At 52.3% G+C, this 23,507-nt stretch overlaps 10 protein-coding genes across 10 annotated transcripts; 7 read left to right on the top strand and 3 right to left on the bottom strand.

The window, feature by feature from the left end:
* Positions 1–216: 216 nt before the first annotated feature.
* Positions 217–2,439, top strand: BDW70DRAFT_150413 (uncharacterized protein; the record flags this gene model as incomplete). The annotated part of the gene is made up of 8 exons (XM_073739154.1): positions 217–277; positions 311–478; positions 531–596; positions 1,370–1,654; positions 1,710–1,877; positions 1,936–2,169; positions 2,220–2,287; positions 2,356–2,439. The coding sequence occupies 8 exons, from the start codon at positions 217–219 to the stop codon at positions 2,437–2,439; spliced, it is 1,134 nt and encodes a 377-aa protein (XP_073595791.1).
* A 1,671-nt stretch (positions 2,440–4,110) lies between these two features.
* BDW70DRAFT_168297 (putative salicylate hydroxylase) lies at positions 4,111–5,594 on the top strand (the record flags this gene model as incomplete). The annotated part of the gene is made up of 2 exons (XM_073742426.1): positions 4,111–4,968; positions 5,077–5,594. 2 exons carry the CDS (start codon positions 4,111–4,113, stop codon positions 5,485–5,487), a joined length of 1,269 nt encoding a protein of 422 aa, XP_073595790.1. The 3' UTR covers positions 5,488–5,594.
* Positions 5,595–5,711: 117 nt separating this feature from the next.
* Positions 5,712–7,229, bottom strand: BDW70DRAFT_160133 (uncharacterized protein; the record flags this gene model as incomplete). The annotated part of the gene is made up of 1 exon (XM_073740794.1): positions 5,712–7,229. One exon carries the CDS (start codon positions 7,227–7,229, stop codon positions 5,712–5,714), a length of 1,518 nt encoding a protein of 505 aa, XP_073595789.1.
* A 2,656-nt stretch (positions 7,230–9,885) lies between these two features.
* Positions 9,886–10,763, top strand: BDW70DRAFT_168295 (uncharacterized protein). Its single transcript, XM_073742425.1, has 3 exons — positions 9,886–9,969; positions 10,020–10,424; positions 10,521–10,763. The coding sequence occupies exons 1-3, from the start codon at positions 9,922–9,924 to the stop codon at positions 10,683–10,685; spliced, it is 618 nt and encodes a 205-aa protein (XP_073595788.1). The 5' UTR covers positions 9,886–9,921; the 3' UTR covers positions 10,686–10,763.
* A 132-nt stretch (positions 10,764–10,895) lies between these two features.
* On the bottom strand, positions 10,896–12,116 carry BDW70DRAFT_168292 (phosphatidylserine decarboxylase; the record flags this gene model as incomplete). The annotated part of the gene is made up of 1 exon (XM_073742424.1): positions 10,896–12,116. The coding sequence occupies one exon, from the start codon at positions 12,114–12,116 to the stop codon at positions 10,896–10,898; it is 1,221 nt and encodes a 406-aa protein (XP_073595787.1).
* Positions 12,117–12,284: 168 nt separating this feature from the next.
* On the top strand, positions 12,285–13,065 carry BDW70DRAFT_53841 (uncharacterized protein). Its single transcript, XM_073744233.1, has one exon. It carries the CDS (start codon positions 12,528–12,530, stop codon positions 12,960–12,962), a length of 435 nt encoding a protein of 144 aa, XP_073595786.1. The 5' UTR covers positions 12,285–12,527; the 3' UTR covers positions 12,963–13,065.
* A 1,345-nt stretch (positions 13,066–14,410) lies between these two features.
* BDW70DRAFT_53796 (uncharacterized protein) lies at positions 14,411–15,969 on the top strand. Its single transcript, XM_073744230.1, has 3 exons — positions 14,411–15,158; positions 15,219–15,426; positions 15,514–15,969. Exons 1-3 carry the CDS (start codon positions 14,733–14,735, stop codon positions 15,720–15,722), a joined length of 843 nt encoding a protein of 280 aa, XP_073595785.1. The 5' UTR covers positions 14,411–14,732; the 3' UTR covers positions 15,723–15,969.
* Positions 15,810–17,234, bottom strand: BDW70DRAFT_53832 (pyrroline-5-carboxylate reductase family protein). The gene is made up of 2 exons (XM_073744232.1): positions 16,351–17,234; positions 15,810–16,293 (listed from the first exon to the last, which is right to left on the bottom strand). Exons 1-2 carry the CDS (start codon positions 16,898–16,900, stop codon positions 15,992–15,994), a joined length of 852 nt encoding a protein of 283 aa, XP_073595784.1. The 5' UTR covers positions 16,901–17,234; the 3' UTR covers positions 15,810–15,991.
* Positions 17,235–19,873, top strand: BDW70DRAFT_53831 (catalase/peroxidase). The gene has a single exon (XM_073744231.1). It carries the CDS (start codon positions 17,569–17,571, stop codon positions 19,786–19,788), a length of 2,220 nt encoding a protein of 739 aa, XP_073595783.1. The 5' UTR covers positions 17,235–17,568; the 3' UTR covers positions 19,789–19,873.
* Positions 19,874–21,617: 1,744 nt separating this feature from the next.
* BDW70DRAFT_160127 (Deuterolysin metalloprotease family-domain-containing protein) lies at positions 21,618–22,723 on the top strand (the record flags this gene model as incomplete). The annotated part of the gene is made up of 3 exons (XM_073740793.1): positions 21,618–21,725; positions 21,773–21,797; positions 21,849–22,723. The coding sequence occupies 3 exons, from the start codon at positions 21,618–21,620 to the stop codon at positions 22,721–22,723; spliced, it is 1,008 nt and encodes a 335-aa protein (XP_073595782.1).
* Positions 22,724–23,507: the final 784 nt, after the last annotated feature.

Below are 23,507 nucleotides of genomic sequence, written 5' to 3'. Positions count from 1 at the left end.
CTGTGAGCGCACAGGACCTTGAAGAGAGTGGCAGACCAGTACTTGGGCTTTCTGCCCATGCTGAGCGGATTGAAGCATATCCCTCGTAAACGCCGGTCGATACACAAACAGGACGCTTGGGTGAAGCCAGCACCAATGTAATTGGAGCAGTATGGCAGTCACTTCCGGGGGCACATCAGCCTGCGGCGATATTGCGCTGGCGTTCAGGAGCTCGAGATGCTTTTAAGCCACAGCGTTGGCAACAAGGCTATGTCTGATAACCGAGTCGTCTATCCGGGTTCTTGACACAGAAGGTCTGATTGGAGCACAGAGCCTCTTTATCTATCATGCTCCGAGCAAGACCATACATTTGTTCAGGAGTCTCGCCGCACGGCTTTGCAGATCTTGCAGGCCGGCAAGAAAACCTACCACCTCCAGCTTTTCTCCGGCGTCGAGCATGGCTTTGCATTGCGGGGAAACATGGACAATGCTTATGAATGTGAGTGTTGCTCTTTGTGAATTCGAGACCAAAGCTGGCTTATTCTTTACAGGCTACGTAAAAGAACAGAGTCTGCAGGGGATTGTGCAGTGGTTTGATTTTTGGTTGTCTCAAGAGGGTTCATCTCTGACGCTACGAGGACGAGGACAGTATCTTTGTCTAGACATTCGCCGAGGCCTTAGGTGCCTCTTGTTTGTTATTAGGTGCAACCAGGCGTAGTAAAATGCAGATCGTGGGTTGTTTGTTCTTGAAGTCATCTCGAGTCAAGTAGTTCTTCGAGGTCAATACGAACTTGGAAAGGAATTCAGATAGCGTTTGAGCTTGTATGGATCCTGACAACCATTTCAACTACACTAATAGTAGTTTTGTTAATGCAGTAGACAAGTAGAAATATAAATAAACACCTAAGCACGAAACCAGAAGAACGGATCTTGTAGACTCCTACGACAGGTTGCTCACGCTTGCCGGTATCGACCGTCGCTCAACTTAGTATCTTACTAAGTTAGGTATGCATTCTCTCCTCCTCTCCCCGCTATTATTGTCTCGATTTATTGCTACCGAGTGTTACCGCCGCCTCCAACATATGGCGGGGTTATCCAATGTGAATGTATGTCGCATCTAGTCGCCTCTAGGGCCGGAAAACCGGCAAATGGCCGAACAAACCACAGCACACCGCTGATCACTGAAATGGGACCGGCAATTGTCCATACGGTGATTGAGGTATTGTATCCTAGAAACGAATTTATAAGTGAGCTCTGTGCGCCATATATGATCCAACTCTTGACTCGCTGAAACAAACTTGCGTTCCTTCAACAAGATGGCATCCCCTAAAGCATTCGACTTCACTGGTGAAATAGCAATAGTGACCGGTGCAGGGTCTCGCCTGGCTAGTAAGTGTGTCTTTTCTCTGCTGGTTGTGTTCGAATTCACCTTATGATTCCGCAGGGGAGATTGGAAACGGCCGCGCAACTGCAATCTTGCTCGCACGACAGGGCGCCAAGGTTGCCTTGGTAGACTACAATGTCGATTGGGCACAAGAGACAAAACGCATGATTGATCTCGACGGTGGTCAGTCCGTCGTGATCCAGGCCAACGCGACGGATGAAGAAAGCTGTAAAAAGGCCGTGGCGCAGACCGTCGAGCCGTTCGGGACCGTGAATATACTTGCCAACATTGGTAAGCCTCCCAAAGATCATTCTGGGCCAGAAGCTGATAATGCATTCTATTCCAGTCGGAGTTGGAGGTGCTATGGGAGACGCTACGAGTCTTGACCTTGCCGCATGGGACAGGGACTTCAGGATCAATGTGACCAGCATGGTGCTGATGAGTCGGCATGTCATACCGGAGATGAGAAAGAACGGACGCGGTGCGATCGTCAATATGTCCTCTGTCAGCGGCCGTACGTATTCATTTCTCAATGTCCTATCTTTTGCATGACATACTGATTGGAAGTGCAGTCCTTGGTGGTAACCCTAGTCTGCTGTACCCTACAACGAAAGGAGCAATTATCCAGATGACCCGGGCGATGGCGGCGCAACATGGCCCTGAAAACATCCGGGTAAACTGCGTCTGTCAGGGGATGGTGTTCACTCCTATGGTACGCGGTAGAGGAATGACGGACGAGATGCGCCAGGCTCGTATAAATCAGAACCTCCTGAAGCTAGAAGGAACGGGATGGGATGTTTGTTATGGTAAGTGTACTGGCAAGAGAACGGGAGCATGGCTGACCTGCGCTGCCTAGCAATTCTTTTCCTCTGCAGCAAAGAAGCCAAATGGATCACGGGGCTAATCATGCCTGTGGACAGAGGGGTGAGCAGATGATTCCCAAGTCCAGCTTGAACAACCTGAGCTAATCTTATGCCCCTGTCTACAATCAGACGACGGCCGGCAAAGCAGACCGACCCTCCCTGAAAGCTGACACATTGGCGGAGAAGATTACGGGCATTCCAAGCAAGATATGAGAGATGGGTTGCGTGGAAAAGAGAGCTCACTAATATAGTCTCAAGCTGGCAAGAAATCAATAGAACGATTGCATGCATAATTTTTGGCCTATACTGTAGCCTCTCAACCTTTGCGAAGGACAGAATTCTGTCCAGTCAAGTGCTCTGAAGCAAATTGTAAATTGTGTAGCTGGCCTGATAGTAATTGCATGGCTTCGGCTCATTTGGCATGTTACGAGGAGGACTACGGGGTAGCTCGACCTTGAGACGAAATCTCACCAACGTGACCATACGTTTCATTCTCCATGGTCTTCGGGTAAGCGCAAGATCTAAGACAAGTCTAGGCACTATTCCGTAAGGTCGACACACAACTTCTGGTTCCTGCGGGATATGACCGGCGGCCTATATTGGCCGGTAAGTACCCGGGCACCGCGGAACCGGTCTCATGCCGTAGCTCAAGCTGGAGGAACGCCAAAGAGTCAGTCACAAAGGTTCGTCTGATGCTTGAAAGGGTAAATGTTAAGATGTATGTCTCCACGCGCGTGCCATGAGTTCGAATTTTGGCCGCTGTAGCCATCGTATACGGGCGGATATACCGTCATCACGTCCAAGGAAACGTAATTTAATCGGGCTCAATAACCGCAGAAGCTGTAGCTACACACTGCATATCAAGTTCTCCAGTGTTCAGCATTCATTATCTGTACATTCTTCCCCCTGTCCACTGCACCTACTGACCATGCGGCTCCAGTACGATTCTAGGGACGGTTCGGTTGCACGATACGAGGCCAATATCGTATAGCAAAATAGCAACCCGCATCCTGCAGCACATAGCCTATATTTAGCGCTCAACGCGCGTATACCCCGACAATTCCGGGGCCAGCTCAGAGAAGTCACGGGCTTTAATTCTTCCGAATGCTGCAAATCAATCAATGCTGTATTAAAGTGCGGCTGTTGCTATCTAGAGGCTGGATCTCTGAATCTCCACTCAGCTATCTGGCTCGTGTTTGACATTTGTCCTGGCTGGATTGGCAAGTTGATACGAGCAGTATCCACAGCTACCTCTGTTGGAGCTATAAGCTGTGAGCTTAGCCTGACTTTGCTTGGGCCTGGAGGCATGTATCAGGCGGCGTAGTTTAGGGTTTATGCCCGTTGTACAAGGGAAATCGGCGGTTCACTTTTCACTTTATAGGAATCCTCCTGGACCTCATATATATATATCTAGCGCGCCTCAACTACCAGAACATATCTAAATATAATTATATAGCTATATAACAGGACTAACTGACGCACGTGACCACTGAACATGTCTAAGCACTCAGATATCTGGTAATAGCAGAAGATAAGTTGCCTGAGAAGACACCGCGCGCTTACCAGATGGTTTCCATATCCTGCATCACAGCCATAATCCTCTATAGAGTAGGGTGTACCTTCACATGCATAATTGTGAATCATATATCGGACTGCTCCGATGCCGGCTGCTGATCGTCGAACCCCCACTCTTAATTCTTCATTACGCCCCCACATCAGCCGGCAGATAGAGACTAGAGAATCAACTCCAATTGACACTTTGACATCTTATGATACCTTCGACAATCTCTCCGCTACAATATCGCGGGGTTGCGGTTGCTGGCCGACTGCCCATGCTACCCCTCTTATTCATCCATTACCCACCCCCCACGAAAAATGACCGCTATGTCCTCCCCTCCGGACAAACAATTCAACGTCGCCATTATTGGTGGTGGGATTGGCGGGCTCAGCCTCGCAGCTGGCCTTCTTCGTCGCTCCGTCCCTGTGCAAATCTACGAAGCGGCCGCTGAATTCAAGGAGGTCGGCCTAGGCCTCACGATCGGGCCTGCCGCACACCGCGCAATGCCCCTCATCGACCCTAAAATCAGAGAGATCTACGATGCTCTCATCACCACTCATGCGGACTCGCCTGGGTACGAGCGCTTCAAGGAGACCTGGTTCGAGGTGGTGCGGGCGAGCGACGACGACCGGCTGGATGGGCGGCTGGTGCTTGATCTGAAGGCCAAGCCGAGCGGGCAGACGACGGTGCGACGGGCAGATTTCCTCGATGCACTCGTCAGACTGGTGCCGGAGGAGATCGCGCACTTTGGGAAAAGGCTGGCTGCGCTGGTCGAGACAGAAGAGGGGATAGAAATGCGGTTTGAGGACGATACTGCTGCCCGCGCAAGCGTCGTCATCGGCTGCGATGGGATCCATTCCAGGGTGAAACAGTTTGTTCTCGGTGCGGACGAATACGCGGCCACGCAGCCTCGGTACGCGGGAATGTATGGGTACCGCGCCGTGCTGGACATGGAGACGATGGTGGAAGCCGTCGGCGACCATCGCGCGCGCGTCTCGACTATGTATGTTGGTGACGGAGCGTATGCGGTCACATATCCGATCAAACGGGCAAAGAAGGTGAATGTGGGCATCTATCCCTTACACTCGGAATGGGATCAGGACAGCTGGGTGCGGCCGGCGAGTAAAGAGGATATGCACAATGACTTTAGGCATATGGGGCGCTTAATTAACAGCTTAATCGAGGTGAGCCGTTCCCCCAGGATTTTTCGTAAATGCCAGTCCAAGCTGGACGAGATCAGGATATGAGCTAACTACGGCGGGGTGTTGAAGTACATGCCTGATCCAACGCAGTGGGCGCTCTACGAGCACCCGCACATCTCGACGTATGTGAGGGCCCGAGTGGCCATTTTGGGGGACGCGGCCCATGCCTCGACGCCGCACCAGGGGGCCGGCGCGGGCCAGGCAATCGAAGATGCGCATGTCCTAGCCGAGCTGCTGGGGGATGCCAGAGTAGTGACGGCAAACGATGTGGCTGCCGCATTGAAGGCCTACGACCAAGTGCGGCGGCCACGCAGTCAACGAGTAGTATCGAGCAGCGCCGAGAACGCGTACCTCCTTTGTCTGCGGCTGGAGGGGGTGGGCAGCGACGAGGAGAAATTGAAGAAGACACTGCAAGAGAGGCTGGCGTGGCTCTGGAATGAGGATGTACAGGAGCAGGCCGAGAGGGCGAGGAGGATAATGTTACAGATGATAGGGCAATGACAATGACTACTACTAAACCTTCGCCTTCACAGCCTGGTGAACAGCGATAGTATATGATGGGTCAAGCAATCTTGCGCTTCAGAAAGGTCTTTTCAGGCAGAGGTAGATATTAACGACCCAGCCCAGCCTCCCTCTACTATTACACCTGTTGGTTTGGGGTCCAGCATCCGTTTTCTCCCTAGTCTCTCCAAAGACACTAACTCGTGCAGTACGATGTGCACTGACTATCCCACATGAATAAACACCCGAGCATACCTTGTCAACGGAAACTCCCCGTCGTCTGTCCCCTGCAAGATGATTGAGATCGTCTGGCCCTTGCTCGCGTCCTCTGGAACAGCGACACTCGCCTGGTGGCCGGCCAGCTCGGTGACCTCTACACTACCCTCGTAGGTCCCCTCCTCAAGATACTGCCACCAGCTCGTCTTGACCGTGTCATCATCCGGGTCACTGACCTCGCCCGCCAGAACGATTCTCGATCCGGGGAGTGCGCTGACGTTCGTCCCGTTCAGGATCTGCACCTCCGGCGCATGGTTGGCCCGCGTGTAGTTCGCCTCGAGCGTCCACTGGATGCGTGCCGCAAAGTCGTTCTGGATTGGCGCAATCCACCGCGTATACGTGTACTGGCTGTCGGCAGCGCCCGTCGCATTCTTCTCGTCGTCGACGAGCACCCAGAGATCTGGCGAGCTGCTGTTCTGCTTTGATCGGCCGCCCCAGCTGGCCAGCGCGGGATTCGCCGGGTCCTGGAGGCCGGTGTTGATGAGCGGGTTGAAGACGACGTTGTCCCCCTCGGAGAGGAAGGCATATGGCTCTAGCGGATGGCATCTCTGCTTGGTGCCCGCATACCAGTCGAGGTCGCCAAAGACGTCGAGAAGGTCGCCTGGCATGCGCTGCCCGTCCAGCCAGGAGCGGTAGAGGCTCCCCAGCGGCCCCTTTTGCACGTTGGCCTTGGTCCAGTTCCCCGTGAAGTAGACATTGTTGTCCGGGAGACCGAGGACGTTGCCCTCTCCCTTCTCGCAGTTATAAGCCCAGAGTGAGTATGCGGCGCTAAAGTCCTCGACGCGCAGGGCCGGCCAGTTGGGCGCGATATAGTCGGCGTACGTGGTGTCCTGGAATCCGCTGGCGAGGATGACGGCTTTGCGAGAGACGGCTGCTCGGGTCTCGTTCCATGAGCTCGAGCTCGAGTACTCGTCGTCGATAGACTTGAGGGCACGTGCAATGGTATTCATTCCTCCCCACGCCTGTAGGTAGAGCGTCCTGCTGTCTGAATCGTCGAGCAACAACTCGCGAATGAAATCCGAACCCTCTGTATCTTTCTCCATCTCGCCCTCGAAGTCGATATTCCCGATCTTGACCATAGCTAGCAACTCGTCCGGGGACGGATAGAACGGATCATGGATATTCAGGTTCGGCCACACCTCTGCATACGCTTTGAGCACGATATCCTGCACTGTCCGCGTGCCCGTCCATCGCCATGTCCACTGTGGCGTCTCGTACTCGCGGTCTGGCAGGAAAAACCTGGTCCCGTTCCCATCACCCGACCAGTGGTATCGACTTGATGAGTAGATTATCCCCTGGGTGTCGATCTCGTTGGTATAGAGGAGGTAGCGGATCAAAGAGGCGAGGTCGTCTTGTTCGAGATCAGTCGTGACCACCGTCCGTGGCATGGAGGAGCGGTTGGTGTAGGCCGTAGCAGTGGCGGTGGTCAGCAGGCCGAGCACGCACAAGAAGTGAGTGAGGCGCATAGTAGCTGGATCTGGTAATTCTAGTAATTTTTTTTTTCCCCTTATTTTCCTTCTTGTGTTGTTTTTCCTAAGATCACCTCGACTGAAAGTCGCTTATAAAGTCTGGAATCGAGGCCGAATTAATACTCGGGTCAACCCACCTCGGGAAGGGTTAGAATTTCCCTTCGCTGGGCGTAGTGCTTGATGATTGATGATTGTGTAGAGCGTTATAGCATTATTGCTCCATTACCGCATGGGCACGGATTAGATGCTAAACGAGCATCTCCAAGCACCCACTCCGTCATGGCAGAGACTTCAGTTCCTACAGCATTGGCTCAACCCTTGTTTATGCGGGGAACCCACGGGAAACTAGGGATCTTGCCGGCTAAAGCCCTGCAGCGAGCGCTTAGGTTTTCCTCAAAAGAACACCATTTCTGGGTTGGGTACGGTATATGCACTGGCGCGTCCGTGCCCTGCATATTGCAGATGATAGCGAGGTCTTGAAGTGGTCCCGAAATCTCTTCAGTCGAGTGGGTAGAAGTTCCCAGTTTGGATGGGATCAGCGATGAACAGCGGTTCTCCAACCTAGAGGAGCCTTTTTGCCGGGGTTGCCCCGCGGGGAAGATGCACTACAGAGCCCTCAGATACGTCATGCACAGCGTAAAGGGCAGCCCTAACCGCGCCCCCGCACTGGAAATCCTCCTGCAGCCCGTCTATCTCTCGAAAGCAAGTGGACACCGTCAATGTTACGGCCGCCTGCGCCAGACTTGACTTGAGCAAGCCTTGGACATGGGAATCGATGTGGATATAATTGAGTAGATTGGTACCCCAACGAGGGGGCCCACTCTTCTCTTCCAGGCTGTTGCTCCTGGCGCCACTTGTAGACCTAACTATCTCCGCTTATATAATAGGTCGTTATATCCGATAACCCTTAAAACTAGATAAAAATTGCGTGATGGCTGAAATACAGCTCCCTATTCTTTGCAGTGGTGCTGGGTTGCTGGGTAAGACACCTTAGGGGCTGGAGCACACATCAGATACAGCGGCATGCGCAGGCCCGGCGGAGTGGAGTGATTGCCCAGCATGTTTACCTACATTACTAGGCTTGTGGACTCTGCGATTTGGCTCGCAGATTACTTATTGTACGCTGTGGCGAGCCGTTTGTACTGGGTAGAACTGTTTCATTAGAGTCTGAATGAGTGCGACTGGCTACGACGAGCGTGCAAACTCAGTATGACGTAGGTACCAACATTATTCCTAGCCAATCCCAACGGTCCAGCGTCTAGGTATCTGGATCCTTGTACGGGACCGTCGTTTGTAGTCCTGGTTGTCATATATTTGTGGGAGTGGAGATTGGTGCAGAGTACGGATAGCTTTATATACCCGGTACCGCAAGAAGCAACAAGTGAGCAGTCCATCTGAACCCACGCGCGGCGGCTTGTTACTGGAGGCGCTAAATTGGCCCTACGAATAAGACTTTCTACTAAATGCGCCGTTACTCACATCACAAGTGGATCATTAGTTGTATACCAAGGAGCGATCGGGGAGCGACGGAAAGAATGCTTACATATAGAGATACGCTTATTAATAATAATGATGATAATACTATATATATATATTTATAGATAAAAAAAAGAATGACCGTCGTAATAAGTACTGGCGATCTGCATAAATTGACTGCTTGTGGGTAATACTGATAGGAATAGACAGGCCTTTGGGGAGAGACAAACAAAACATACCAGAGACGGGAGCTCCCTCTATCAAGAGCTGTCAATCCAGTTTGTGGCCGGCCCAGTCCAGATCTTCGGTGCATCAAGGATTTGGTTGCGCTTGGGAGGACAAGGTGGCTAAGCGGCTCTCCTATTCGCAGTGCCAGGATGCTTTGATCTCGGGACATATAAAGGTAGACAAGCTACAGTGCAATAAACCCTTGATCAACTTCTTCGGACGTATCTGGTCCTTTAAAACCATCAGTAATTTAGGTAAATGCTGTAGCAACCCATGCTTCCCTGCTGAACATATGATTCAGGCACTCTTCAGGATTTGGTAGTCTAGGACGATCGTGGTGAGTACCGTCGATATTTCACAGGGACTCTCGTGTTCATTGTTGCAACTACACGTTCCTAGGAATAGCCCGTTGTTGTACTCAATCTCTTTGTGTATACCTCTTCCCTAAACTGATGACCCCGCTCCCAAAAAGCACTCCAAATTTCGAGGTTCTGCATATCCATTGTGACCGTTGCTGATCAAAGGCTCGATCTTCGCGCACTGACTGTATATTTTTGGTTGGGAGCAAGGAAGACGAGGCCTCTTTTGTCCATCCGTTCAACGAAGTCTTTGTGACCATATTAGCCTTGAAACAGCAGCAGTGAGAAATTTCCCTCAATATAGCTGTCTTAACAAAGGTACCTTAGTAAGATCTATACGCCGTCGACAACCCCAAGTCTGGTCAGGTGAAGCGTCATATAATGGGAGCTCCGCGTGCGGTCTCAGCCGGATTGGGATGTATCAGCTCTTTGAAGACGGGGCGTCTACGATCTTGGTATATCTGAATACTTGGAGCTCTTAAGTGAGAGTTAATCGAGAGCTATAAATATGGGCATATCTAGACGTGCTGTGTGAGTCAGAGTCCAAACCCCGTTCCATACATTCTCTGTGACACCAGACTAGTCATCCGGCAATTTGCTTCCAGACTTGACAACAAATCGACAAGATGAAATTCACAGCAGTTGTTGCCCTCTTCTCAACCATCTGCGCCGTGGTACGTAACACTTTCACCTTGTCTCTAACACGAAAGTCTCACATATGAAGGCTGCCGCTTACGTCGGCTCCCCCTCGGACTACACCTACACCTTGGTCCCAGAATTCGAAGTCGAAGTCTCCCCCAACAAGACGATCATCGCGCGCGGCACAATCGAGCAGATCCGCGAGCAGGCCCTGGCGCACAACCCCAACTGGGACGAGGAGTACTACGCTCCCGCCCAGAAGCTCGCTGAAGAGCGATACCAACTAGTCCCTGCTGGCGCAGACGCAAACTCGACAGGCTCAGCCTCCAGCCTTGAGAAACGCCGCGCCGAGGACTTCAACAGCCTTCGTATCACTTGTGGCAGGCCATGGCATGCTGTCTCCTACGAGGGTGCGCTGAAGGAGGCGCTTCGTCTGTATGGTGTCAAGGGCACGCCAAAAAATGGTCCCGGGCCGGGTACCTGTGGGCGTGTAGGCTGCTCGTACGGGACGGCGATTATCTGGTGTAATGATGTAAGTACTCTCTCAGTCGGGGAGGTCAGAAGTTGATGCTAATGCATCGTCTAGAACACAGAGGCAAAGACGCTCAGCAGCTTTGATGAGATTGCGGATGGGGCGTTTGCTATCATGAAGAAGTGTGCCCATGACAAGCATGGTGAAGGTACCAAGGTGAGCGGGCAGGCATTCAACAAGGCGAACTGGAATGTTATCCTGCGTGGGGAGGATTGTTAGTCCTGACACTCCAGTTTGGTTTTCTACAGCATGTATAGTTGGGAGTACCTAAGCCTCTATTGAATTGCAGGCTCAGAGTACAAAATCGATTGCTCCAGATGCAGCTACACTAAAGCAAGAAAAAATGACTCACATTCTGGTATGCTATATTCTGGCATTTTGTGCAATATCATTAGTATCAACAAGCAATCGACTCTTCAGATACATGTTTTATTCCCTAGATAGACCAAACCGTCCAATTCGTCTCCCCATCTGATACTGCTTCCCCTCCTCCATACTATTATTGAAGTTCAACTGGTCCTCAAAGATAAGAACCACATCGGACCCTCCAAAATGGAAGTAACCCAACTCCTCACCCTTGTGCAACTCGGTCCCGACTTCTGCCGTGAGGATGACAGACGGTAGAACCGCGGTCGAAACCGGTACAACCGCGACCAAGCCGAAGCCGGTGTCTATAACAACCAGCCCCCTGGACTGGCAAAAGTAACGACCCAGCTCGTTGAGGACGCTTAGTTCATTGTCGGTTGGACCGTTCGGGACGCCGAGCGAGGGCGATTTGAGCTGCATGTAACTTTGACCGTGGATCGTCTGTGATTCCAGGACCGTTCCAGCAACAGGGGCGTGCACGCGGTGATAGTCATCGACGTTCAGGCAGCCATGGAGCCATATCCCCTTGGCGAAACGGTCCTTATACGGTGACCCCGCGAGCAAGTGTGTGATTGGCCACGACGTTCCCTTGATCGTCACTGTTGACTCGGCCATGATACGATGCATCTCCACGAACTTGAAATCCGCGGTACTCGTCACTACCGTGCTATCCGCAATGCCCTCAATAGGCCGCCGACTAGGCTTAACCTGCCGTGCGAAGAACTCGTTGAACGTCTTCCAGCCCCCGCGTGGCTCGATATAGTCATCGACGCGGTAGGCAGGGTTTGACCTGAACGTGTCCAGCTTTGCCGCAGAAGCCGGTGTATCCATACACCTGCCGAACTGATTGCTGAAGCTCACTATCCATCGTGAAAGCCAGGTAAGGCCCGGCGATGGCTCGTTATATGCGCCGACAAAAGGCCGGATCGGGCTCTGGTACTGGAGTACCGACGGCTGGTCGAGGACGAACCACATTGTCGCTGTGCGCAAGAGGAGGTCTCTGGGTCGGACCGCCTCAGCTGGGACCCAGCGGAGGAGACCGTTGATGATCTGTAAATAACTGTCTAGACTCTCTAAGTGCTGCATCTCCGGGACATTATAGGACTGCGCTGTTCGGACAGCGGTCTCGACACTCTGCTTGCGGGCTGGGTCTGAAGTGATCCATATTTCGAGTGCCCGCACGAGGGGCTCGTAGTCATTCGCAGCCCCTTGAAGCCCGGGTCCGAGCTGGGCTTGTGTAGGCTCATTCACCCCGGGTGCGTGAGCAATTAGGGCACCAGTCATGTTGATGTGAGGGTTATAGGTAAAGGGCTGCAGAGTGGAGGATGACGGGCGCTAAGATGACTCTAGGTCTCAGCTTCTCTCATTTCATTTAATATTTCATGAAAGCGGGGATTGTCTGTCAAATGATATATTGCTTTTGGCTGCTATATAAGAGCTGAATGCGAGTTGGTACGCTCATCCTGGCCAGCTGAACAAATAGCATTTGCACTACGGCCAGTGAGGTGGCTGCACTTTCCTGGCACTCTGCCTTTGGCCAGTTGTACCATTATAGTCTGTTTGATCCATTTGGCCACTGACGGCACGGCAGTCTGCATTATCGGGCATACGAGTCGGCTTTTGCTTTTTTCTATCTTACTTTTGTTTCTTTCGGCTCCGCAATAACTCCGCCGGGTCTGGTGAGGGTGCAAGACAATGATGAGAGGTGCAAGTTATTCTAACCTCGTCAGGTGCTTGTGTCCAAATCTCTTTATATATTGTTTCCTGTCGGCCTTTCAAACTTGGCAAAAGCTCGCTTGCAGTAGAAATATAGCCCAATCAGTCGACGTGACTCGCATGAGGTTCTGCTTGACGATGGTTCTCCTAAGCAGCGCTTGCCCAGTTTATGTCGGATACGTGCTTTTCAAAGAAAAGCCTGGATTTAAAGCCCCAAGGCAATTAAACCATGCACCCTATCCTGCCAGTCCTCCTACTCTACGAAACGTCCCTCGCATCCCCATTCGAGGGCAGTCCCGTCTGCCTAGCACGATTCTGGCCAGTGTTTCGATAGCGAATCTTCTTTTCCATACCCTTCCACTTCTCATCCACATTCTTCCCTCCGGCTCACGGGACACCTTCGGTGCGGAATGAACTTGATAGCAGAGAATGGGGACACCCATTGCCATGCACGCTTCCAATCCTATCTCGTCCTGCCTTCAGCATTGCTCTGTCAGCAGAGATCAACGATGCACAGTGGTGGTAAGATGAGCGTAGAAAAATCTGAAAGATGTGCTGATTTGTTACTCATCTCTAGAATCAGGGCGATCTCCGGAGCCCGTACAGCATGAGGCCGCTGCATGAACATCTCGCGCGGTTCACTGAATATCCAGCCAGTTCATAACACACTCTCTTCTGCTGCAGGAGCATTACTAGGCAAACGATTCCATCATCCTATGTTGCCTTGGCCTGCCAACGGGCTCGTCTTGCGGACTTTAATCACCAGTCCAGCTGCAACCTTGTGTCTTCGGTCGATGCCTTAACACCGTCCGGATCCTTGCGCCCCTATGCCGTGGGACTACATCAAGTTCTTTTTTTTTTTCTTTCACGTCCCCTCAGACCCATCCCGAGGACAGAACTGGGAAATCGGGAGATTGACTGGTAGGTCCAAAAATGGGCGACGATGCAAGAAATGAGACTGAAGCTCATCGCTGAAGTCGACTTGGTCGATTTGGGAGGCGAGGTAGTCTTGCTGAGTCAAAGTGGAAAAGGCTGATCTGCAGTTGAGCTGGCTACTCGTCTTTTATGATGCCCTCCGCAGTCCGACTTCGCCAGTACTGCTCCGTTTGCCTTGCCTAAGCTTAACGAGGCCGTTAGCTAGGCTTCTTACTCTGGGCCGGACTGCCATTCGTCCATTTTATTTTCCACGGTGTAACTGTCACTAGCTGATCATCACTTCTCTCGTACCCATCCCCTCGATCATCTGGTCTCTCGACTAGCACTCTCCCAAACGTCACTCCGTTATCAGGTCTCCCGAGCAACTTCTCGAAACCGGCCGAGCTCAATATATTCTGTCTGACATCGATGACTCGGCGATGGCGCTGCTTTCACCTCACCATGCATTCCCACAATCCACTATTTTTGCGTTTTCAGTCCCTATATCACCTCGTGCGTTCAAGTCCGCCCGTTGCTGCTGTGCTCCTAGGATTCTCCTTTAAGTCTGTAAGACTTACTTTCCGTCTGTTCACACTTAAAACATTGTAGAGTCTTGTGGTGATATTGCGGATCGCGGTTCCGAGTAGCTGAAATCTATCTATTATCGGTCGAATGTATATATATGTATGGGACACGGGGTTTGAACCACCGCAATTTCGAGCGCATTCAGACTTGAGCTGCAGAAGTAGATGGTAATATACGAGCAATCGATATATGTCGGATATCTCATAGACCCAGAGGTGCAAGGTGTCTCCGTTTGCACCACCCCGCTATGCAATCGGATCAATATTGAGATCGTTTGATCAGGGTGTATTTATAGTTGATGCTCATCGAAGTTACACCTAGTTCTTTAGACAATAAATGCACTTGGCGATCTACTCGTTGACATACTAAACGACAATATATACTATGCGAACAGTACGTTACAGGTAATTGGTTAATTACAGACGGTACCAAACGGCCTGGAATGGCCGTCACCTGGCTTTGTCTCGGTGCCTTCGTTATCCCCGAACCCCGATCTCCAGATCAGGCCACCCACGGGGCGCTGCCGCTAGGAACTGGGCACAGACTGAAAGGACTGGTGACGCATGCGAGGCCTAACAGATATTACTCAATTACTCATGCTTTTCATATAATCATGCGGTGCCGCTGAAAAAGCACAACTGTATCTGGTGATTCTCCCTCCGACTGCGTAGTTCTGAACTCGAGATGTCGCACTCACTCACCACCATCACCAACAAAGCCCACGAGCTGATCGCGAGATCGCCCATACTCTCCAACCTGCACCAACGCAGCTATAGTCGCTCTCATCTTCTCAAAATTGCCCTCGAAGCAACGATCCTTGCTCTGCTCATCCCCGCCGCCTACCGCGACTATCAAGCGTATCTGGCGCTCGGGCCCGGGGGCCCGCCCTATAATGTCGTCGGGTGGCTGTGTGTAAAATTATTCTTCAACCCGTTGAGGCGGGAGATGCTCGGCACCAGGATCTACGACCAGAAGATCGCAGGCGGCGATGATAGCGGGTTCCTGGGGGAGCAGGAGCTGCCGCCGCGCAAAGGAGAGCGACCGGCGATGGCGGATTTCGCCGTGCCCCAGAGGCAGATCAATCAGGTGCCCGGCAGAGCGACTCAAGAGGTACCCACGGCTTTAAGGGAAATCCCTGCCTTGAGTGATGGAGGGCTAACCTGGAGGTAGAAATTGATGGCTGAATACGCCGCGTTCCTCGATCGCAATGCCCACCTCGTCGATCGGGTACCCTCGATCCTCGAGAGATATACCGATGCTGCGCATGTATGCGGTCGTATCCCGCTCACGCCGATTGCACGAGACATGAGACGAGAGATCTGCCATGTCCACGGGACAAGCGATCACTCGGTGCATGTTACTTTGTCTCCGGCTGACTGTATGTGGACGCCAGGCGCCCCTTTATCCCCAACCTTACTTAACCCCATCCACTTATGATTAAGTTCGGATGAACTGATGAATGCAGGTAAGCGAGTCATCGACGTCGGCTGGGGCCAGAGATTCCCCCTCGCTGGCTCAAGCGTCCTCAGAAATGTCACCTTCGGGAGGCTGGGTATCCTGCCTACCGAGTTTTTGTTCATCTATGCGCCCAGAAACGAAGAGGAGATCGAGGTGGTGATGAGGATTATCAAGGCGAGTGTGCAGTATGTGACGGGAGCCCGCGATGTGCGGTAATCTTGTTTTTGGCAGTAAAGAGAAGGACGCACTCTTTACGGTCTCTCGACACAGTGTATTAGTAGAGCGAATGGACATCTTCTCTCACCCGAATATAGCCGTGCAATGCCTGACCAGACGGACAAGTGCGGTAATTACAGTAGAGCGAGTTGCAAATGCACTGTACTTTTATTTTATTTCGTTTTTCTTCTTTTCTTCTACACATAGATAGAGGTATCGATTGTAATAGCCGGATTCAACTTCTTCCGTCTATAATGTACATCGAGTGTCTATTTGCCAAGAGTGTTACCCAACTCGGCCGCGCGGGAGGTAGCCGCCTTCACAGCCTTATCCACAACCTGGTCAAAGTGCTGCGCATTGAAGGTCTCCAGAGCGGCGTGTGTTGTTCCGTTCGGGCTGGTCACGTTCTTGCGCAGCTGCGTAGGGCTGTCGGAGGATTCGGTCAGCATCTTGCCGGCTCCGAGACAGGTCTGGGCTGCCAGGCGCGTGGCTTGCTCGGCCGGCAGCCCGAGCGCGGTGGCACTGGCGATCAGGTGCTCGACCATGGCGAAGAAGTATGCAGGTCCGGACCCTGGTCTTGTCAGTACGACGGTGGGCCAGACTAGGGGGAAAAGCAAAAACAACATACCAGAAAGACCAGTGACGACATCGATCAACTCCTCCTTGTCCACCCACTCGGTAGCCTTGCTGACGCTGCCGAGAAGCGCGTTGACAAGCTCCTTCTCCTCCGCAGTCACGTCCTCGCTGGCGAATAGGCCCGATGCACCCTCTCCGACGAGCGCAGGCGTGTTCGGCATGACGCGAACCAGATGCGTGGTCCTGCCGTCAGAAGTCTTGAGCCACTGCTGCAGACTGCCCAGAGTGATACCGGCGGCAATGCTGACGACTACCGGCAGTGTCTCGCGCTTGGACCAGGCGTCGGCCAGCTCCTCGCACACGGCCTTTGTGACCTGCGGTTTGACCGCGATAATGACCAGGTCCGCTTCACCCCCGGCAACGACGTTGGAAGTGGTAGTGTTGACACCCAGGTCGGCGATCTTGTTGCGGTTGACCTCCCATGGCTCAGACACGGTGATGTTCTGCTTGTTGATCCCTTGGCTGAGAAGACCGCCGATGATTGCCGAGGCCATGTTGCCACCGCCAATGAAGGCGAGCTTGCTCGATTGAAGTGCCGGCATGGTGAGGAATTGTTACCAATGGAAAGTTAGCGATAGTCAGAAAAAGGTGATCCTCGCGACGCGGGGTATCGACCGGTTCGAGAAGTCTTTGGGAGACGAGTGGGCAAGTGGGGTGCAGTGTCACGTGAAATTCATTTTGACCTGAATTCCTAGGTGTCCACCTATCATTTATCAGGCACTAACACAGCAACATGTAGATCGGCTCCATCATCAACTTCTTCAAGAGAAACAACGGTCAATCAGTCCATGCGAGTCTGGGCCCATTCTATTAGTCAATACTGCAGGACCTGGCTGTTCCCCTCACAGCCACCCGGCATTACTTCTCCAACGCCCCAATTGGCTGCTGATCCCGCACTCTCCTCTTTCCCCTAGCCCTGGGTGCAATCCGGAGTCTCTCTGACAGCAGATCGGACCAGTAGGATGCCGGACAAAACATCACATGTAGTTAGCTCCCCGCTCCTCGACCGGGGATCTCGTCTCCCCAGTTGTCACTGTTGCGGGGTTGTTAGTGTGGTATAAAGTGCGGGGTCGGCTGCCTGTCACACCCCCTTCCACCTTCCCTTCCCATCTTCCCTTCGACCTCCCTTTTCCTTCATCTCCTCAACCGTCTTCATCACTTCTCATCATTCTCATCAATCCTTCATCAAATTAAGCAGCTGAGGACACAAATGGGATCCAACGAATGCCCCTACAGCCTCCAGAACGCCAACATTGGCGGCGGCGGCCAAAACAACCGGGACTGGTGGCCGGACGACCTCAAACTGAATATCCTTCGTCAGCACAACTCCGTCTCTAATCCCCTGGATAAGGACTTTGACTATGCTGTCGCGTTCAATAGCCTCGACTACTTCGGCCTGAAGCGGGACCTGGAGGCACTCATGACAGACTCCCAAGACTGGTGGCCGGCCGACTTTGGTCACTATGGCGGACTATTTATCCGCATGGCCTGGCACAGTGCTGGAACATATCGCGTCTTTGACGGTCGCGGCGGTGGCGGACAGGGTCAACAACGCTTCGCTCCGCTCAACAGCTGGCCGGATAACGTCAGCTTGGACAAGGCTCGTCGTCTCTTATGGCCCATCAAGCAGAAGTACGGAAGCAAGATCTCATGGGCCGACTTGCTGATTCTCGCTGGCAATGTCGCCCTTGAGTCAATGGGCTTCAAGACCTTTGGGTTTGCCGGTGGCCGAAGTGATACCTGGGAAGCAGACCAGTCGGTCTTCTGGGGAGGCGAGAAGGAATGGCTGGGCAACGACGTCCGCTACTTGAATGGAGAACTCGACAACCCGCTCGCGGCATCACACATGGGTCTTATTTATGTCAATCCTGAAGGGCCGAACAAGAACCCTGACCCGGTTCTCGCGGCCAAAGATATCCGCATCACCTTTGGTCGAATGGCCATGAACGATGAGGAGACTGTTGCCCTGATTGCTGGTGGACACACGTTCGGAAAGACGCACGGCGCGGGCCCTGCAACCCACCTCGGCAAAGAACCACATGGTGCGGGTATTGAGTTACAAGGCCTGGGCTGGGAGAGCGGCTTCGAGTCCGGGACCGGGCGCCATGCTATCACCAGTGGTCTAGAAGTCATCTGGACCAAGACCCCTACCAAGTGGAGCAACCAGTTCTTCGAGTACCTGTTTAAATACGACTGGGAGCTCACCAAGAGTCCTGCTGGTGCCCACCAGTATGTGGCAAAGGGAGTCGAGCCCTTCATCCCGGATCCGTTTGACCCCAACATCAAGCACCCGCCCAGGATGCTGACAACTGACTTGTCACTCCGCTACGATCCGGAGTACGAGAAAATCTCGCGTCGTTTCCTCGAGAACCCCGACCAGTTTGCTGATGCGTTTGCACGCGCTTGGTTCAAGCTCACCCACCGTGATGTCGGTCCTCGAGTCCTCTACCAGGGGCCAGAAGTGCCGTCCGAGGTCCTCATCTGGCAGGACCCCGTGCCGCCACTGGACCACCCCGTCATCGACAATGATGACATCGCCGCTTTGAAGAAGGCTATCCTGAACAGCGGGGTAAGCCATATTGATCTCTTTTCCACCGCCTGGGCCTCGGCCTCGACCTTCCGTGGAAGCGACAAGCGCGGTGGCGCCAATGGTGCTCGCATCCGTCTAAGCCCGCAAAGGAACTGGAAGGTCAACAGCCAGCCGTGGCTGAGCGAATCCCTGGAAGCACTTGAGAAGATCCAGAAGCAGTTCAACGACGCCCAGTCCACCGACAAGCGCGTCTCCTTGGCCGATTTGATCGTGCTTGCGGGAGCTGCTTCTCTGGAGAAGGCTGCCCGCGATGCTGGCCACAATATCTCTGTCTCCTTCACACCCGGTCGCATGGATGCTTCCCAGGAGCAGACCGACGTGGACTCGTTCAACAACCTGGAGCCCATTGCCGACGGCTTCCGCAACTACGGCCGAGGAACGCCTCGTGTGCGCACCGAGGACTTCCTCATTGACAAGGCGCAGCTGCTCAACCTCTCTCCTCCAGAACTCACCGCTCTTATTGGCGGTCTGCGTGTGCTGAACAACAACTACGACCGTTCCAGCCTCGGTGTCTTCACCAAACGTCCCGGCCAACTCACCAACGACTTCTTCGTCAACCTACTGGACATGGGTGTTCAGTGGAAGCCGGCAGATGACAGCAACGAAATCTTTATTGGCAGCGACCGTAAGACAGGCCAGGCAAGATGGAAGGCTTCTCGGGCGGATCTCGTGTTTGGTTCTCACGCTGAACTGCGTGCGATCTCGGAGGTATATGGCAGCTCTGACGGAGAAGCCAAGTTCGTCAAGGACTTTGTGGCAGCATGGGAGAAGGTGTCGAACCTGGATCGATTTGATCTCAAACAGACTGGGCTTCCTCAACGTATCAAGCCTCAGTTGTAGTTTTATCACTAACCAAGGTGGCTAGTTCATCTCTTGTACGCAGTATGTTAGGTTGACCCGTTTACTTTATTTAGGCCTAGGTGCTTTCCTCGAAGTACCGATATTTCTAGTGGCAACCTTAATGTAGCGACGATTCCTAATAAGACTATCTTCCTAATAAAAGTGCTAGCATGCTCTATAAAAGCATCCAATCTACTCCCGTCTCGACTCAGCTGGCTACTCGGGGCCCTGGTAAGGACGAGGATGGCTCGGTACACTCTTCTTCAATTACTCTGGAACATGGACTCAGCTCTTCTTCCACGACTGACTCCTTTGTTCGGAGGCCGTTGGCTGGAGCAGAGGAGCTATGAGCTCCAAGTTGCCAGCTGAGAGCTCCGTTGTCGAACTTGGACGTTTGCAGCCCCGCGGTAATCCATGGATACCAGACCGATGGGATACGAATCAAACTCGATATAGTTAGACTAAAATATGACTTTGAGGCCTCTGATAGAACAGGCTAATGATAATTAACTTTATCAAAAGGAACCGGGTAATCATAAATTCTCCCTTGAAGAAAGGGGCATTTTACGTCGCGCCCATATGGATCACCTCTATTTCTTTCCAATCTTATCTTGATGGACAAGCTGGAAGACTGATGCTCGTCATGGCATGTATTCCCTTGCGCACATGCGTGACATTGTCCCGTCGGCTTCTGTTTTCTATATAGCACCTCCATCAGCCGCCTGTTGCAGACACGTTCGCATCACTCATCTATTCTCTGAATTTTTAATTTTTTTCCTCCGAAACAACAGCTAGTCATAACAAGGGTATGAAGTGTTGATTTTGATTAGTTGTTCAACAACAAATAGCAGCACTCCTTCCCCATTCCTCGCGGTCTTATGCCTTGCCAGCGGTTGCCGACGAGACCATGACGGTGCAAAGAACAGGTAGGGACAGCTTAAGGGCTTCAAGCTTTAGATAGAATTGTGTCGATTACTTTTGTTGTCATACTCCTACTCCTCACTTACCATCTGGACGCCACGGAGCGATTAGGCTCAAGTCGCCAGCCCTAAATAAGCCCATCCTCCACGTGGGCATTTCTATATGTATTGCATCCTTAGCCGTTCGCTTATTCCCTAATGTACCCTGAAAATTCATGCAATGGACAGAGTTAGCAAATTTTTCATCGCCGTTGACATTGTATAGCGGTCAGGCTATACACAACCGCCGGGCTTGCCTGCGGTAACCGAAGTTATCACGTCTCCTTCGCTGCTTGGTAATTTCCAGGACGGGAGGAACTGTATGTCTCGACGGGATCGTAGTGTTCGATCCGTCAAATGCTAATCATTCCAATCTAGAGAAAAGATGGGACGTAACTCACTCATCGCACCTTCTCAATACTGGCAAAACCATTCGAATTAATAAGGAACAAACTACACATTACCCTTAAAATCCTGGATCCTCGTGACCTCCGGAATTGCTTGCCAGCTCGTTTACAGCAAACTGTGTATACTCAGTTCTGTGCACGACCCTGCGGACGGGCTTGGTCCGCGTTAGGCTGTTACATAGTCGCAACAATCGGTTTCACGCCGGCTTGCCATCGTTCGGTAAATGCCGTCGATAGCCCTGTCTGTTTAGTACACGAGGCCACTGGGTTGGAGTCCAAGCTTGTTTGGTTCGACCGTGAAACGCACTCTGCTGGGGATAAAACACGACCCTCAGCTGCGAGACATATAACCCGACATCCGCCATGAGACTGGGCCTCTCTGTTCTCCAGTCACTCGTTCATTGTGGTATTCGCTTCCATTATTCTGCTGCTGGCAGCATTGGCTGCTGCAAAGCCTTTTTCAATGTCCGCGCTGGCCCGCGAAGCTTCCCAGCCCTGCTTCGACGTGACACTTCAGGTGCTGGGAAACATAACTGTCAAAGCCAAGGTCACTAATCTGGGTGCTGATGAGGTTCGTCTCGTCCGTGAGGAGGCACTTTGGACCCTCTACCGACCCAGAAGGTTGTTGTGCAGGATGCCGACGGTAAGTGCTTTCTGCACCATAAGGGACACGATACTAAAGAGGGACCGTTAGGCTCCAAGCTTGAGTTCTCTGAGGTGCATGTCCACTATGTCCTTACCCACCTGAATGCTGCGGCCTTTGTCCAGCTCTCGCCTAACCAGACCATCGACTTGGTCTTTGACATCGCCAGCATGTACACGCTGACTGCCGGGCAGAATTATACCGCGGTTGCAAACGGAGTTCTTGAATACACAGCCATGGCAGACACCGAGACATTTTTCAGCTACAGCTACAAATCCAATAACATCTCCTTCACGGCGCCTAGCAGCCACAACAACCTCAAAGCTCGCACGAAGGTCGAATGCTCCAACTCAGACTACAACACCAAAATCCATAACGCCATCGAGCGCGCAGCAAAAATGGCCACGGCCGGTGGTGCCGACGCATGGAATGCTGCTAGCGACAACTTTCAAAAGTTCTTCTTTACTACGGACCAGGATGCACTGAACGAAGTCGCCGAGCGGCTTGAAGCCATTGCCACTGAAACGACAACCACCGGCTCATCGTATTACTACTGTGAGCCACGGGATCAGTCTGATTCTCATTACTGCGACGGCAATGTGGCCGCTTTTACTGTTGTCCAGGATAATACGGTTGTTACCTGTGATCTGTACTACAATACCCTTGAGACCTCCAACTCTTGCAGCTACCTGGACCAGGGTGGAATTGTGCTGCATGGATATACCCACTCCTCGCAGATCTACAGTCCCGGGACCGAGGATGTTGTCTATGGGTATGAGAATGTCCAGAGTCTGCAAGTCACGGAGAAGGCGCTTAACAATGCTGATTCTTACGCTTATTATGCGGCCGGTATGTCCTTTCCCATTATTCCGAATACTTTTGTAGCTGACACTACGCAACCATTTATCTTCAATGCGCGGGCATAGGGGTCTGGAGTCAGTTGACGAACAGAGAATAATTATGACCTGGAATCGAGTCTCCCACTGCATTTGCCCAATGGTGACGAGCCCTTTACGAGCAAGGCATTGCCTTTGCAGAGACAACATTGATCCCCGTATCTCAATTGCATTTTGCTCGCCATCTCCAACCCATCCTGCTGTGGAGTGCTGCAAATACGCGGATTCACGTTCTTTTACCACATCTGCCCCGGAGAGCTTTTCTCTCTGTATGGATTAACGGGCATGACACTGGCTCGTTTACATAGAAGATAACTACTGGCTCGCTCCGTTCAGGAGCCTGATTGAAGTCAAGGCTGTCGCCGTTGTACGTCTTCCTCTTCAATCCTCGATATATTCACAAAAGGGGAAGAAAACAAATAACAAACAGACCTGAACACGAAAGTCTGATCCTGAACCTTCTTCTTTGGCCTTCCGTGCCGCCTGAGATTATTGGACGGCATGCGAGGTAGGAAATGCAGACCGCTAGCGTCGGGACCGCGCGGCACCTATCCGATGATATACTAGCACAAGCCACTGTGTCAAGCGCCAATCAATTGAGGTGCTGGCCTTACTCGGCCCATGCCCGTCGATAGGACCACTGAGGGGAGTGGGGAAGGATGTGGCATTACCAGTAGGGCCCTTTCTCCCGCAGGAACTAGCGGCAACTTGGTTTCGTTGCCTTCTCTTGTAATGTGATCATCCATGGATGGCGGTTGCTGACCAGCCCTCCCCACTGAATCCTGGAATCCTTCCCTGGCTATCTTCAGTTCCA

Source organism: Aspergillus foveolatus (assembly GCF_047715535.1).
Source record: "Aspergillus foveolatus strain CBS 279.81 unplaced genomic scaffold BDW70scaffold_25, whole genome shotgun sequence".
Lineage (NCBI taxonomy): Eukaryota > Fungi > Ascomycota > Eurotiomycetes > Eurotiales > Aspergillaceae > Aspergillus > Aspergillus foveolatus.
This window is presented reverse-complemented; position numbering and strand designations above follow the sequence as displayed.

What these genes read in the sequence shown, in the direction of transcription:
- BDW70DRAFT_168295 (XM_073742425.1), top strand. Translation starts at nt 9,922, where the DNA reads ATGAAATTCACAGCAGTTGTTGCCCTCTTCTCAACCATCTGCGCCGTG. An exon ending in TCTCAACCATCTGCGCCGTG is followed by an intron (nt 9,970 to 10,019) that starts GTACGTAACACT and finishes TCACATATGAAG; the next exon opens with GCTGCCGCTTACGTCGGCTC. An exon ending in GGCCGGGTACCTGTGGGCGT is followed by an intron (nt 10,425 to 10,520) that starts GTAGGCTGCTCG and finishes TGCATCGTCTAG; the next exon opens with AACACAGAGGCAAAGACGCT.
- BDW70DRAFT_53841 (XM_073744233.1), top strand. Translation starts at nt 12,528, where the DNA reads ATGATGAGAGGTGCAAGTTATTCTAACCTCGTCAGGTGCTTGTGTCCA.
- BDW70DRAFT_53796 (XM_073744230.1), top strand. Translation starts at nt 14,733, where the DNA reads ATGTCGCACTCACTCACCACCATCACCAACAAAGCCCACGAGCTGATC. An exon ending in CCGGCAGAGCGACTCAAGAG is followed by an intron (nt 15,159 to 15,218) that starts GTACCCACGGCT and finishes ACCTGGAGGTAG; the next exon opens with AAATTGATGGCTGAATACGC. An exon ending in TACTTTGTCTCCGGCTGACT is followed by an intron (nt 15,427 to 15,513) that starts GTATGTGGACGC and finishes TGATGAATGCAG; the next exon opens with GTAAGCGAGTCATCGACGTC.
- BDW70DRAFT_53832 (XM_073744232.1), bottom strand. Translation starts at nt 16,900, where the DNA reads ATGCCGGCACTTCAATCGAGCAAGCTCGCCTTCATTGGCGGTGGCAAC. An exon ending in TGTCGTCACTGGTCTTTCTG is followed by an intron (nt 16,294 to 16,350) that starts GTATGTTGTTTT and finishes TGACAAGACCAG; the next exon opens with GGTCCGGACCTGCATACTTC.
- BDW70DRAFT_53831 (XM_073744231.1), top strand. Translation starts at nt 17,569, where the DNA reads ATGGGATCCAACGAATGCCCCTACAGCCTCCAGAACGCCAACATTGGC.